Genomic DNA, 15,668 nt, shown 5'->3' with positions numbered 1-15,668 from the left:
TACCCAAAGATTGCTTTTTTCTGCATAAGTTTTACTTATAGATATACAGGGATAGAAGTAACTGTAGATGATTGGAGAAAAAATACTGGTAAAAGATGGAATTGCTGATTTTTATATAAAGCAATTATGTTAGCCCAATTATTAGCCCTAGGTCATAGCAGCTGGTTTGATTTGCTTGGCCTGTCCTGAACCCTGAGGGTGCAATGACCTGTGCTTGCAATTTGTTCTGCAAAGGTCAGGCTCCCTGTGAGATCTAGGTATCCAACTCCTATAAGCAAACATCCTGTCATTTTCCCCAAAATCTCACATTGAATTATGAGACTAAGAATGTTTCTGCTCTCCTGAAGAATTAGGAACTCCTGTAAAGCTTCAAAGGAAAAAAAAATCACAACTATCTGTCTCTTGAGTAGCAGCATAGAAAAAAATAGGTTAACTACTTCAGTGGCAGAATAACCTAAAGAACCTTCAATTTAGTGTTATGGACCTAAAAAAGGAGTGGAAAATTCAAAAGAAATAATCTTTCCCTTTTCTTCTTTTCCCCTCTCCTTTGCTGGCTCCTTTCTCATAGATAAATAGGGATAAATTAAAGAAAAAGTTGTAGGATTCTCCATGAAAGGGAAATAATAATAAAAATGTAGAGGAGAAAAGGGTAGGGTTTCAATAATACATTTAGCAAAACATTTTATATTAAAATTGAAGTCATGTCTGAGCTAAGAGGATTTTTTCCCCTAGTAACCAGTTGAAGCAAAGCATCTTTTGTTTGCAAAATGTGTTGCATTAAAAGAAAAATTAAATTTGTAAATTAGGATAAAAATGTCTTTTTTATACTCAGATAATCAATAAATCAGGCACAATCTCTTTCAGTATGAACCTGGAGTCATGTATAACTTGAACCCAGGGTAAAAAGAGAGGATAAATACAACCTGGAACAGGTTGAGATAAAAGGCAAGTACCTTTTAGACATGATCACTAGCTAATGAGTTCCCATTTAAGGTACAAAATCCACCAAAGAAATAACTTCCTCAACTCTAATAGGAATCTTAACTAACAACAAATAAAACACTAGTGTTAAATAACTGCATCCCTGGCTCTGCTAACATTCCAAGGCTGGAGGAAAGATGCTCACCTTGAGACATCTAACTTTTGTCTCTGTTTCCTTAAAATAAAGCTTAAGCAAGTCAATCAGCTATGAGTACGATTCAGTTACATACTGCTATTGATTCCTATTGTTAGTTGCTGTTTTTCCAAATTGTATTTTAAGAGCTGGTACAGTGAACTATCTATTCCTCCAGATAAGTTTACTTCTGAGCATCACAACAACTTATGCACTATACCTGAACCGTAAAAGAGAACTGTCTGAAATCATACATAACTAACTTGAAATTTATTAGATTTTATGAAATATAATGTGAAGTAACTATCAACGTTTTTGTTTTGATTTTTTTCAATAATTGCATGCTAAGAGAAAGGAAAGGGCTCAGAACCATGTACCTACTTAGCAGAAAGGGATAAAATATAGTGAGGGGTATGTGTATGTGTATATGTGTATGTATGTGTGTGAAAAGCATTCATTTCTTATTCATGAAAAATAATGTAAACTTTGCATCTCTTCACTCACTAAAATTTTGCTGAATTCATATGGAGCTACAAGTATATCCACAAGTTATTCTGGATCAGAATGGATAAATAAATAGCAACTTTTTTAATCTCAATTAATTATTCTTAAAGAACACCCAAAAGGAAAAACCTTGAAATATCTCATGGAATGTGTCTCTAATGTCCTACTAGAGTATCTAAATTAGAGTTTAATTTAATAAATTGATGAAATTGAGCAAGTAAATTCAGATTTTCTGTTAAATAATTTAAAGTTTCATCTTTGTTGGAAACAGCCTCAACAATTCCAATGCTGGGTGAAAATGAATTTGAATATTAAGGTATGCAGGTATAATGTACCAACTTTTTTTTTGTCTTAATAACCCATTATAAACTGATGATTGGAAGCATTGTGCTAGATCCAATAAATGGTTTAGAGAAATATAAGACATAATTAACATCCTCAACAGGTTTACAATATAATTGGAAATGCTTGACTTCAATGATTAGGAAAAAAAAAAGTATAATCATATATATTTAAGGGCAATTAGAAGGCACATGAGAAGATATAAAAAGGAGGTCACTTATCCTAAGCCTCAGGGTTCAGTGAGAGCTTAAAATTTACCAAATAAGAACTAGCACTTCAAGTGTGTTAGCATAATCTCACTAGGCTTAATATCAAACTGCAACACTACATTAAAGCTCAATTCATCCCAAAATAGTTCATTAGCACTGGAAAAAAAAAAAAAAGGAAGGGAGGAGAGCTAGACAAAGCATTTGTTAAATTTTAAGATATATTCAAATTCTATTTCATTTCATTTATTTTTATGTTCTATTTCCTTTTCAGGAAGGTCCATACATAATGAAACAGGACTCCATTGTGGCCTCTAGTAATAATGTATTTTGGATTTAGCATATTCCCTGGAACATAGCACATGCTTAACAAATATTGTTGACTGATTAAAATTCATGAAAAGAGAATAGGGATACAAACTCAAATTTAGAAATCATGAGTATAGAAGTTACTGTGATACTTATGACAAACATGTGAAGCAGGTAGTACAAATTTTGATATTCCCATTATATAAAGAATATAAGCTAATTGAGGGTAGATACTATTACTTTCTTTGTTTGCATCCACAGAGCCCAATACAATATGAGGTGATTACTATTAATATCTATTTAATGGCAGAAAGAAGAGAACTGAGATTTAGGGAACTAAGATTTGCATCAAAGCCCGAGGGACTTGATCCTCTGTCTTTTGTTTCCACATCCTGGTTTCCTGCTGCCATATAATGCTATCAGGTTTCATGGGTAAAGAAGAAATTTAACTAGACCTTAAAGGCAGGATGGAATATAGATTAAATTAGATAAATATGTCTAATAATCAACCTTCCAAGAAGCATTTAAATGTGGCATCCACATCAGAGAACAAGTCATTTATTCAACAAATGTTAAATGTTTATTATATGTCAGGGGGACTATATTTAGTATTGGAGACAATGAAACAAAAGTTAAGGCAGCTCCTGCCTTCAAGGAGCTTACACCCAAATAGGAAAGACAACATGGACATTTATCCATGGACATGGATATATTTACATATATATGTAAAATGTATAAAATGAATACAAATTAATTTGGGGGAAAAAAAAGAAAGGTTTCCTGTAAAAGTATTTCTAGTGCTGTGTCCAAAAGAAACCAGGGACTCCAAGAGGCAAAAGTGAAAAGAAAATGCATCACAGGCATGCATGACAAGCAGTGCAAAGGCAAGAATGAGGAAATGAGTGTCCTGTGTGAAGGAAATGTGGAGAGAAAATATTTTCTAAATCTGATTTGGAACATTATATCTGAAGCTCTCAAATGTGTCCTGAAAGTGTCAGGATGGAAACCCAGAAAAATCATCCGACCAGATATGAACTTAAATTCTGTTTGAATGGTCTTATCATCAGAGACCCTGTTATGTTCTTAGTGTCCCTCAATTGTAATCCTTCTCTGGAAGGAGGTTTCTTTTCTGTTAATCCTTTTCTCTATGAGCAGGTTTCTTGGGAGGCTTCTGGAGTCTCCAGCCAGAGAGAAGGTAGAATCTCAAATCCTCTCCTTCCTGAATCCTGGCTCTGAATCTTCTCGAGCTTCCCTGAAGTTCTCTGGGGAAGTCTTGTTCTTATCCCAATCCAGACTGCTCTCTAGACTCAATGTTGCCTCCTTTTATCCTCCCAGAGAATGGGCTTGTGGGTACTCCAAGGGCTTGTGGGAAGTACTTACAACCAATGAACTTGCTCCTTTTAAAGGTGTAAACTTTTTCTGAATTTAAAAGTGTAAACTCCTTTTAAAGGTGTGAACTAAAGGTGTGAACCCTGAGCTAGAGAATTGTTAAGTGCAGACTTAGCACCTAGTAAGAACCTAACAAGACCTTTTTCAAAAACTCTTTCCAAAGGACTCACCCATTACCAAAAGAGGTGATAATAAGCATGACCAGAGCACATACCAAATGAGAGGGAGAAAAGACCTTAAGAAAGCCAGTATAGCTAGACTGAGCAGAGCTGGGAAGGCAGCAGTGAGTTACAGGACTGGAAGGGTCACAAGGGATGAGACTGTGAGGAGATTTAAATGTCAACGAGCAAAGGGTGACATGATCAGCTCAGTGATCTAAGTTGTAATGTCCTTGGTTGGTTTTCTGAGGTCTCTGGAAGCAGCCTTCATTTCAGTAATCACTACAAGAATAGCCAGGTGTTAAAGTCCAAAAGTCTTAAGTGTCTCCTTCTCCTGGTGCTCAGCTAGCTTTCAGAGAGGCCTTCAGAGAGGACCTGGTTTCAGTGGAGAAAATTCAAGAGACCAGGCCGGCCACCATGAGGCTGATGAAGATGGAAATGAATCTCTCTCCTTGGCTCCCAGAGCTTAAGCCCCTGCCTCCAGTCTGCTTGTCTTCTCTGGCTCTGACTCTGGCTGAGGCTCCTAGCTTATATGCTCTCTTATAATTACCTTATCATATGTGTGAGTCTTGTAGAACTATAGTAAGTACTAAGTACATGTACTGAACTAGAGAACTATTAAGCACCATGCTAAAGTAGATTACCATTGTCTTTATCAATTCCACTGACAACACCTTGTAAGAATCCTCGTTTCAAGTTCAGAATTCTAGCCTGGTAACACTAAGTTAACACTCTTTTGGTGGCTAGGAAGATAACAGGGTGGGGAAAGGCATTTCAAACTCAATGTCCAACCTCACTTCTTTCCTGCTCTCACCTATTCTCTTGCTTTACCATCCCCTCATTTACCCAGAGTCACTCTCCTGGTGTCATTCTGCCTGTCATTCTGCCCATCTGTAGCCTTCACAGTATTTTCCCTCCCCTCCCCTCAAACAGCCACAACTCTGGTTCATGCCTTTAACACCTCCTTGCATGGATTACTGCAATAGTCTTCTAACAGTCTCTGGCCTCAAGTTTCTTCTTGCTCCCATCAACCCTCTTCTCATCTTGTCGGGGTGATTTTTTTCTAAAGCATAGGTCTGACCATATGCTTTCAATGAGCTCTGGTGGTCACCTCTTACCTTCAGGATAATATTTAAAGGGGAGAAACAGAAATTCCCAATTGTTGTTGTCCTCATTCTCAAAGAGGACCAAAATGACATCTCTATGTTATAACTGAGTTAAAATGTGTCTGACTGTGGCCGATCAGGCCAATATGAGCTTGGAGTGATCTGTCACAGGTTGGACACAAATAGTCCCTATGAACAATTGGGGTGGATTCTCTAATTTTGCATATTTCACATTTCCTTGGGGCTAATTCAGTTCTGCTTTGTTCATGGAGCACGGCACCTTCTCTGATGAGGGCACAGCTGGGTGGTTCTGTGCCTGTATCTCCCATGTCATACAATTGATTCTAAGTACTTAAGAGATACTTTGAGGATGTCCTTGTATTGCTTTTTTCTGACCACCTTGTGAGTGCTCGCCCTGTGTAAGTTCTCCATTAAATAATTGTTTTGGCAAGTGTACATTCAGCATTCGAACAATGTGGCTAGCCCACAAAGTTGTGCTCTCTGCAGTAGAGTTGGAATGCTTGGCAGTTTAGTTTGAGAAAGGACCATAGTGTCTGGTACCTTATCCCACCAGGTGATCTTCAAAATCTTCTTAAGTCAGTTCAGATGGAAGCAATTCAGGTTCCTTCATGGCTCTGGGATTCTGTCCAGATTTCACAGGCAGACAACAATGAGGTCAGCACAACGGCTCTGTGGACCTTCGGCTTGGTGGTCAGTCTACTACCTGGTTGGCTCTCCCCAGTCACCAATGTTGTGAAACAAGGCTGTGTAATTGCTCTCATCTTTTTAACAATGTTGTCAGCCATGTTGTCAAATGCCTTCAATGAAGACAAACATGGAATCAAAATCAGCTACCGCACTGATGGTAAATTCTTCAACTTGTAAAGGTTACAAGCCAAAAGTAAAGTGAAGGAGGTATCGGTGCGTGATTTTTTGTTTGCAGGCAATTGTGCACTCAATGCAGCTTCCAAAGCAGAGATGTAACAATGTATGGATCAATACTCTGCTACTTGTGCTAATTTTGGCCATGAGAAGTTTGAGGGATGACAAAGTTTGGAAAAGCTATTGTGTCAAGTAGGATAGTGAGTTGATAAGGGAGGTATAGTAGGATTGCCCACAGGCAAGGAGGGAGCTGTTGAGGCTATGCAACATAAATTTGCTTGTGATTAGATGGCCTCAGAGGTCTTTTGTAATTTTAAATTCATTTCCCTACAATATTATGGAAGAACAGTATAATGTAAACCAGGCAGGAAAAAGGAGTTATATTAATAATTGTAAAGGCTACAAAAAAAGTCCTATAGCAGGGGTTCTTAAACTACAGCCTGTGGGTCAGATGCGGCCTGCTAAGGACATTTATGCAGCCTTCCAGGTTATGGCAAATGGACTGAGGGGTGGAGACAGAGTGTGAGGTTTTGCTTTTACTATAGTCCAGCCCTCCAACAGTCTGAGGGACAGTGAACTGGCCCCCTATTTTAAAAGTTTGAGGACCACTGGTCCTATAGGGACTAAGAAGTGAAAAGAAACTATCAAATTTATCAACTCAGACTTTTTGGAGATTTTTTGAAAAGGCAGTTTTGGTAGAATTGTGTAATCTGAAGCCAGACTGGAATAGGTTAAACCTTGCATGAACAATGTGAAAATGGAAATAACAACCAATAATAGTCTTTCAAGGGAGAATAGCAATTAATGGAAAAAGAAATAATAGAAAATTAATTTGGGAGGATGGCAAAGTGTTTTTTTGGAGTAAATTTTGTTTGTTTTTGAGGACAGGGTAAATGCCCAACCAAATGTGTTTATACATGATGCAGGAGTCAGTGGATGGGAAGATACTAATGAGAAAGAAGGATATGTGGACAAAGACCATTTAGGAATTGCATTGTAATATTTCTGAGGCTCTTAAACATGGTCTGAAATTATTAGGATGGGAATTCAGAACAATCACCATATCAAATATGAACTTAGACTGTATCTGAATGCTTCAGTAAGCTTGGAACTACTCTAGAACAGGTTTGTTTCAAATGGGTAGGGGGACAGTCTACAGACTGAGCCCAGACCGAAGCATAGAGAGACTGGGCCAAGGAGTTGAAGATGGGGGGGAGGAGGGAGGGAATCAGAGCATTGCAGCTTCCAAGCACCTGGGAATCTTCTGTGAGCCTCTTAGTCTTAACATCAAATGATATGGGCCACAACTCTGAACTTGAAACAAGGATTCTTACAAGGTGCTAATTCAGTGGAGTTGATGAGACAATGGTTATCTAGTTTAGCTTGGTGATTAATAGCTCTCTTAAGTTCAGTATGATTGACTTAATCTTACAATAAATAATGGTTTCCCAGTGATATAATGATTGGTTTATACTCAGTATGCAGTGTCCTCAAACTTTTTAAATAGGGGGCCAGTTCACTGTCCCTCAGACTGTTGGAGGGCCAGACTATAGTAAAAACAAAAACTCACACTCTTGTCTCCGCCCCTCAGACCATTTGCCACATAAACGTCCTCAGCGGGCCACATCTGACCCACAGGCTGTAGTTTGAGAACCCCTGGACTGTAGAGCATATAAGCTGGAACTGAGAGCCAGAGACAGACTCAGAAGGGCCAGACACAGACTCAGAGGGAATGGAGAGCCAGACTCATTCACTTCATCTCACACTACCGGGTGGCCGGCCTCCTGCACTTCCCCCACTGAGACCAAGGCTGATCTGAAAGGCTCTCCAGAAAGCTGGCCAAGGCCCCATCTAAGGAAACTAGATTGTGAAGGACATAATAAAGGATTTGGACTGTAACACCTGGCTATTCTTTTGGTGATTACTCTATTGAAAGGAAGGTTGCTCCAAGACCTCTAGAAAACCATCCAGAACATTACACTCATAGACTTAACTCTTAACCAAAAAAATTAACCCTTTAACAATGGAGGATCACAATCACCACCAACATACACACACACACACACACACACACACACACACACACACACACACACACACATACATATATCCAAGGAGAAAATTGCATTGCTAACTGGTCTTTCTGCTGGAGCAGTATCTTGAAGAAAACTCATAGGGACATCTTCATATTCTAGGACCCTATGGGGTCACATAACTGAATGTGGGGGTCATGAAATTATGATTATCAGTAAATGCTTGACTGGGATATATATTTTATATATCCATATACCCAGGGTCCCATAAAATCTTCTTAGGCAAAAAAGAGTAATGAGTGGAAAAAGTTTAAGAAGCCCTCCCTGTTCCAACGCAATTCCTGGGAAATCCAGGCAATGCAAGACACAACCATTCTAGGGCTTAGGGAGATCTGGCCTTTATTCAACAAATAATACAGACTATCTAAAGACATCAAGGTTGCAACTAACCAAGTTATCTCCTGGCATCACATAACAGCCCTAGCTATTTAAAAGTCCTAATTAACATTGCCTTAAGACTGACAACAAAATTACTTGACATGTATTTCACACAATCTTGGTATCTCTGATGGATTTATCTAAATATGATGTTAACATGTAATGAGCTACGTTATAACACAGTTATAATTGAGTTTGTGAATGATGATCATCCTTAAAGGTCAAAGCAATTCATATCTCTAGGTCTCAGTTTCCCCATTTATGAAATTAGATAACTAGACTAGGTGACCTCTAAGATCATTTCCAAATGCACAATAAAGTATTTTATCAGACATACCTTAAAACTCTTAATTGCTGACATGAAAATGAAATAAAGTTAAGATTCTGCTTTCCCCCTTCTCATGTCTTTTTAAACACTCTCCCAGATGTTCTTATCCACTCCCAATAATCAACTCTGAAGATTACTTCTAACTATATACATCTAATGCCCTCTCCTCATGACTTTATGTCCTTCCAAGTCCCTGCATATAGTAGGTGCCTAAATGTTTGTTGACATACTGACTCTAAATTTTTGCATCTGACACCTCATATTTAACATATCTAAACTGAATACTTTTCCCAAAAAGCTTCTGCCAGCTCTACCTCCTCCATGCCTATTGATAATCCAGATCTTCCCAGGCCTTCAGACCTCAAATAGAAAAGATCTTGCCCTTTCTCTTTCTCTCACCTGCAAACAGTTGTCAAATCGTGTGGCTGCTACTTCCACAAAGTCTGTCACATCCATTCCCTTGGCAAGCATCCTAATTCAGGTCTTCACTTCCTCCTAACTTTCTGCCACTTGTCTCACTCCATTTTTCCTCCTCTTCCTATCCTGCTCCCTGCATAATTTTCTTGATTCACACTATTTTTCTCTACTGAATCTTCGATAGTTTCCCATTGACTACTGAATAAAGTAATAGCTTAAAATTCTGATACTCAAGACTTTTCACAACCAGTAAAGGGCTAGAACTGAGCAGAAACACTTAACATAAGGTAACCTAGCACTTAAGGCTAATTACCAATTGGACAATTCTCTAGGACAATTCTCTATTAACATGCTTGGAGGATGATCCTACTCAACTCTGTACTGGCTCCATCTGTGGGTGCGGACAAAGAAGGGGAAGAGAGATCAGAGGGCGGAGTAGGACAGGCAGGATCATTTCTTTGGCAGTGGAGAGAGAGAAAGGAAGTGTGGAGCTTCCTATATCTAATCCCCTGATGGCAACCCCAAAAGACCAAGGATAAAGACTTTTGCTTATCCTGACTCTGGCTATTCTAAGATATCCAGAATACTAACACAGTCACAACAATAACCTATCTACTCTTAGCCCATACTTCCCTCCCTCTTGTCTTCTATATCCCAACCAAACTGATTGTTCACTTGTTGATTGTTTATTCTTGGCATGCCTTCTCTCATTCAGTTATTATTCTATAAGAAATAATAAGCAGGTTGATTTAAGAAAAGCCTGAAAAAACTCACATGAACTGATGCTGAGTGAAGTGAGCACAAGGAGAATATTGTAACAAGATTATGTGATGATCAACTATGATAGACTTAGCTTTTCTCAGCAATATGGTGATCCAAGACAATTCCTATAGACTTGGAATAGCAAATGCATCTGGATTATAGCATACCAGTTTTATTTATTTTTGTTTGTTTATTTGCTATTTCTTTCTTGTGTGTGTTTCTCCTTTTGTTCTGATTTTTCTTTTACAATATGACAAATATGGAAATATATTTAAGATGATTGTACAAGTAAAAACTTATATCAGATTACTTGCTGTACTGAGGAGGGGGGAGGTAAGGAAAGAAAGAAGGAAAACTTTGGAACTCAAAATCTTACAAAAATGAATGCTGAAAACTATTTTACATGTAATTGGAAAAATAAAATACTATTGAGAAGAAAAAAATTATCATAATAATGTTCTTTTACTTTTCCTTGCATTTATCCTATCCCCTAGTATATCACAGTTCATATTGTTTTATTCAGCTTATTAAGTTATAAAATGACTGAGGACAAAGCCTTTCTCTAATTCATCTTTATACCCATAGGATGTAATACTTGTAAAATAAAGATAAATTTCTGTGTAACTATGCTGATCAAGGTCACACAGCAAGTTAGTCAAAGAGTCAAGGCTAGCTGTTTCCTACCTGTGACGAATGAAAAACCTGAGAGAGATTTTCTAGATGAATTTTTTAAAAATCTTATTAATTAGACTAACTAATCAATAAATTGATGATTTCTCCCAGTAAACAAAGACCTCTAATGAAGATACTAAATGCCTCAAATATTTTTCTTTGAAAGGGAATATTCCTATTAAGATAAATTAGCAATTATTGGTGGACATTTAAATAAGGAGATGGGTTAAAAATCTTCAAGTCCTTCTGATGAAAACATGGTTTGACCATGATATTCAGCCATCTCCAGCAATATGGATAGAGGATCTATCTCTACCAGACTTCTCTGGTTGGTTTTCTCCTTCATGAGCTGGTAAGTCTAAACATTCCTGGTGTGCAAGGACTTGGGTCTATTCCCTAAAAGCAAGAATTCACCTAGATTATGTTGTATTAGTACTCTAGTTTACCTAGTTGGGTGAGGTCCATGCCCAAATCCCTATGGAAGGAAGGAAGGAAAGAAAGAAGGAAGGAAGAAAGGAAGGAAGGAAGGAAGAAGAGAGGGAATGAAGGAAGAAGAGAGGGAAGGAAGGAAGGAAGGAAAGAAGGAAGGAAGGAAGGATTTTGTTTATGGGGAAGGGAGAGATCAATTCCCTTTATTAGACATAAGGGGAAAGCCTAAGAGCTGGGTTCTTCCTATAACTGGCTCTCTTTCCAAGTTATAGAAATCATCTCTCTCAAGTGCTAGATACTGATTTCAGTAATCTTCTACCTAAACACTCAGTTAGCTAAGACTTTTTAAAGGTCACCAGGATGTGACTGTGTTTTTATCTATCAACAGCTGCTCGTAATCAAATCAAGTTGATAGAAAACTACCTTCATATCTCCTAAAGAAGCAAGGATATGTCAAAACTCTTCCAGTTAACACCTTAATATCTGATAAAGGTCCACTCAGGTTGTGAGTCACTCAAGGTCACACGTCTTTTACAAAATACAAAGTGATATTCAAAATATTAAATTCCGCAATCTCATCAAATGTTTGGAGGTACCAAGATGATCAGTAGTCCCATGATCAATTCTCTACTATAATATTATTATGTTATATCAGATATAATTTCTGGAAGCAAATCCAAGGAGAAATGTTTTAGCATGCTCAAGGAAATATAATTACAAATTATGTACAAATACATACATATATAGTAATAATCATTTATACTGTAATATTCATTTGTAGTATATATGTATATTATATATTCTATATATTTAGAAAGAGAAAAATGTTCTAACTTTAAGAGTATAATAAATATATATAAAAAATCAAATATAGTAAACTCTGAAAGTATTTTACATTCAAGAACTGAGAAATGTGAAAAACAGCTCTGATGTCAAAAAAAAAAAGATAAAATTATGAAAATGAAACAAGGTAACAAGATTTCCCAATTATAAACAACTCCCGTAGTGTGAATTAGGTATTTCTGGAAACCAGATCAACTATTACAAGGAAATAAGGTATTATTTTAGGCCATTAAAGGAGGAATTAATTGTATCTAATGAGTTTATAAAATGCCTAAATCACTCTTGGGTTACAGTATTCATATTCAGGGAATATGATTCAATAATCATAGTAATTGTGATCATGGCAAATTTCCATTCCCATCTATTCTCGTCATATAGCTTTCCTTATTTAGAGAATTAGGAAATTTTCTGCATGACCCCAGAGGAGAAAATTAGAAACAATGAGTGGAATTTGTAGAGGCAAATTAGGCTGGAGAACAAGGAAAAAATCCTTAACAATTAGAGCTGCCTAAAAGTAGAATGGTCTGCCTTGGAAAATTAGTGGGTTTCTCCTCACTGGAAGGTCTTCATGTTGAGACTAGATGACTAATCAGGGTTTAGGCCAAAATATTAGAAGCAACATATCCAAAACTGAATTGCTTATATTTTCTCTTAAACCAAAAATTCTTAATTTTTTTTTTTGTGTGTGTGTGTGTGTCCGACATCCCTTTGGCCACCTATTGAAACCTCTGGGTCTCTTCTCAAACTAATATTTTTAAAGCATGGAGCAATCCATGGTTTATAAAAGAAACCAATTATATTGAAATAGTTATCAAAATGTTTAAAAATCAAGAATCTTTGGTTTAAGAGGAAAGAAAATTAAATTTTGGATATTTTACATTTGTAGCACTTACTCTGTGGCTACTTTCCTTACCTCTTACTCATGCTGGTGGATCAGTGCCCCAGAAGGTATTAACTTAATCCCACACAGTCATAGTGGTAGCAAGAGTACTTTGTTACAATGAAGTTAAATAATTAAAAACACTATTACTTTTCTGCATTTGTTGTCTTCGAAACTTTTAGGGTTTTCTGCAACACACCAAAGTATAAATTTAAAAATATATGTTCCTGTCCATATGTATCACATAAAATTATTGTTAAGAAACATGTGTTATTTTATATCTTAGCTTCCATTTCTATAACCATAAAACTGTTTGATGTCCTCTAGAAAGAGTATCACTTGGGTTTGGATCCCAAGTCTGAATCTTACTATGTGTATATGTGGTCCTCAGTTTCTTTATATATAAAATAAATGAATTGGACCAGATGGAATCTGAAGTACTTTCCAAGCTCTAAATCTTTGAACCTATAGTCCTAGATATCAAAAGTCCTTTTCAGATCTAACTTGCAATCATTCTATTTCAATAGTATTAAATAGGAGAACCTGCCTTTCTTTACCTATTAAGGTACCCAGTGTCTTAGGATCCCCAGGACTGTTGATTTAGGATGGGAAAAAACCTTAAAGTTCTGATCCAAACCACTCTTTATACAGATGAGGAAATTAAGGTGCAAAGAGTTTGTATGAATTGGCTAAGGTTACAGGGACCTGAACCTACTTGTCCCTCATTTTAATCAGTTTCTTCATAAAGATAAAGATTTTTTAAAAAAACATCTTTGTCTGAAATCATTCTACTACAGACCTTTGGCATGGTGACCACCAGGTGTCCAGTTGTCTGAGATCTTTTGGCAAAACTACTATCTGGTTTCACTTCAGCGGGAAGTACAACTTGAAATGGCTGAAAACAAACCAAGAGTCATGTAGTGATGTACAAAGTAAATGGGTGATATAAAAGTAAATGGCTATACATATATATGTTTTATAGCTAAATCGTGCCCATAACACACATGTTAAAAATCTAATATTTCAGTAATTTAAGGTTCTGTGGTCTCCTTACTGTGAATATTCTCACCACCAATTTGGATTGTAACCCTTTAGCAGCTGATCAGTGTGAGTTTCTGTGCTCCTTCTAGTTCTTAGCCAATACCAAATGCTTTTGGTGACTGCTGCTTTATAATATAGCTTTAGATCAGGTACAGCTAGACCACCTTCATCTGAGTTTTTTTTCATTAATTCCCTTGAAATTCTCGACCTTTTGTTCTTCCATATGAATTTTGTTGTTATTTTTTCTAGGTCATTAAAATAGTTTCTTGGGAGTCTGATTGGTATAGTGCTCTAAAATTTCTTTCTTTGTTACTCAATCCTCCTACTACACCTGTCAGATTGGCTAAGATGACAGGAACAAATAACGATGAATGTTGGAGGGAATGTGGGAAAACTGGGACACTGATACATTGTTAGTGGAATTTTGAAAGAATCCAGCCATTCTGGAGAGCAATTCGGAACTATGCTCAAAAAGTTATCAAATTGTGCATGCCCTTTGATCCAGCAGTGTGCTACTACTGGGCTTTTATCCCAAAGAAATACTAAAGAAGGGAAAAGGACCTGTATGTGCCAAAATGTTTGTGGCAGCTCTTTTTGTAGTGGCTAGAAACTGGAAAATGAATGGATGCCCATCAATTGGAGAATTGGGTAAATTATGGTATATGAATGTTATGGAATATTATTGCTCTCTAGGAAATGACCAACAGGATGAATACAGAGAAGGTTGGAGAGACTTACATCAACTGATGCTGAGTGAAATGAGAAGAACCAGGAGATCATTATACACTTCAACAACAATACTATATGAAAATGTATTCTGATGGAAGTGGATATCTTCTACACAGAGAAGAGCTAATCCAATTCCAATTGATCAATGATGGACAGAATCAGCTATACCCAGAGAAGGAACACTGGGAAAGGAGTGTAAAATGTTTGCACTATTGTCTTTTTACCCAGGTTACTTATACCTTCGGAATCCAATTCTTACCATGCAACAAGAAATTTGGTTTTACACACATATATTATATCTAGGATATACTGTAACACATTTAATATATATGGGATTGTCTGTCATCTAGGGGAGGTAGTAGAGGGAGGGAGGGGAAATTTGGAAAAGTGAATACAAGGGATAATGTTGTAAAAAAATTACCCATGCATATGTACTGTCAAAAAATTATAAAATTAATAATATATACATATATACATACATATATATAAATATATATACATATATATATATATGTAAAGAAATTTTAGAACACTGGCTACAGGAGATGCTATTAGATAATTCCTTCGTCCACACTGCCAGTCTCAGTTCCTAGACTCAGAAAAATAATTTCTATCACAAGGGAGCAGGGGCCCTAAGGAACAGTAGAACTTCAAACTTCAAGGAATAAGGAACACATATCAGGAGAACAGTGACCACACCTATCTCCAGATCATATCACTTTGGAAGCACTGAAAATTTGAAAGCCCCAGAACTAGTTCAAAAAACAACAGCATGAAAAAGCTTGGAGATTGGGACACTCCTTCCTCCACCTCCAAGTGAACATAACCCAATTTAAACATAAAAAAGGACAAAGTCAAGATAAAATAAGCAAATGAATGAATGAATCAACTGACCATAAAATTATGGTGATAGGAAATCTCAAGATACAAATTCAGAAGACAAGAATGTCAACACAGCAATAAACAAAATCTCAAGGAAAAAATGCAAATTGAAACCCAAAAAACCCAAAAACAATTGTTGAAAGAGTTAAAAAATTATTCTAAAAATAAGAATGATTGAAAAAATTGGCAAAATGAGAGCAATGC

General features: G+C 36.7%; 1 protein-coding gene across 5 annotated transcripts in view; it reads right to left on the bottom strand.

Annotated features, from left to right (window-relative positions):
• Positions 1-15,668, bottom strand: part of DNAAF11 (dynein axonemal assembly factor 11) — a 100,577-nt gene that overhangs the window by 17,689 nt on the left and 67,220 nt on the right. For 4 of the 5 annotated variants that reach the window (XM_074265413.1, XM_074265403.1, XM_074265376.1 and 1 more), the window contains one exon: positions 13,612-13,707. The exons of the other annotated variant lie outside the window; for it this stretch is intronic. In XM_074265413.1, the coding sequence (XP_074121514.1) occupies positions 13,612-13,707 (96 nt within the window). The remainder of the gene's footprint in view (positions 1-13,611; positions 13,708-15,668) is intronic. 5 annotated transcript variants of the gene reach the window in all.

Source organism: Sminthopsis crassicaudata, chromosome 1 (assembly GCF_048593235.1).
Source record: "Sminthopsis crassicaudata isolate SCR6 chromosome 1, ASM4859323v1, whole genome shotgun sequence".
NCBI classification, from domain to species: Eukaryota; Metazoa; Chordata; class Mammalia; order Dasyuromorphia; family Dasyuridae; genus Sminthopsis; species Sminthopsis crassicaudata.
This window is presented reverse-complemented; position numbering and strand designations above follow the sequence as displayed.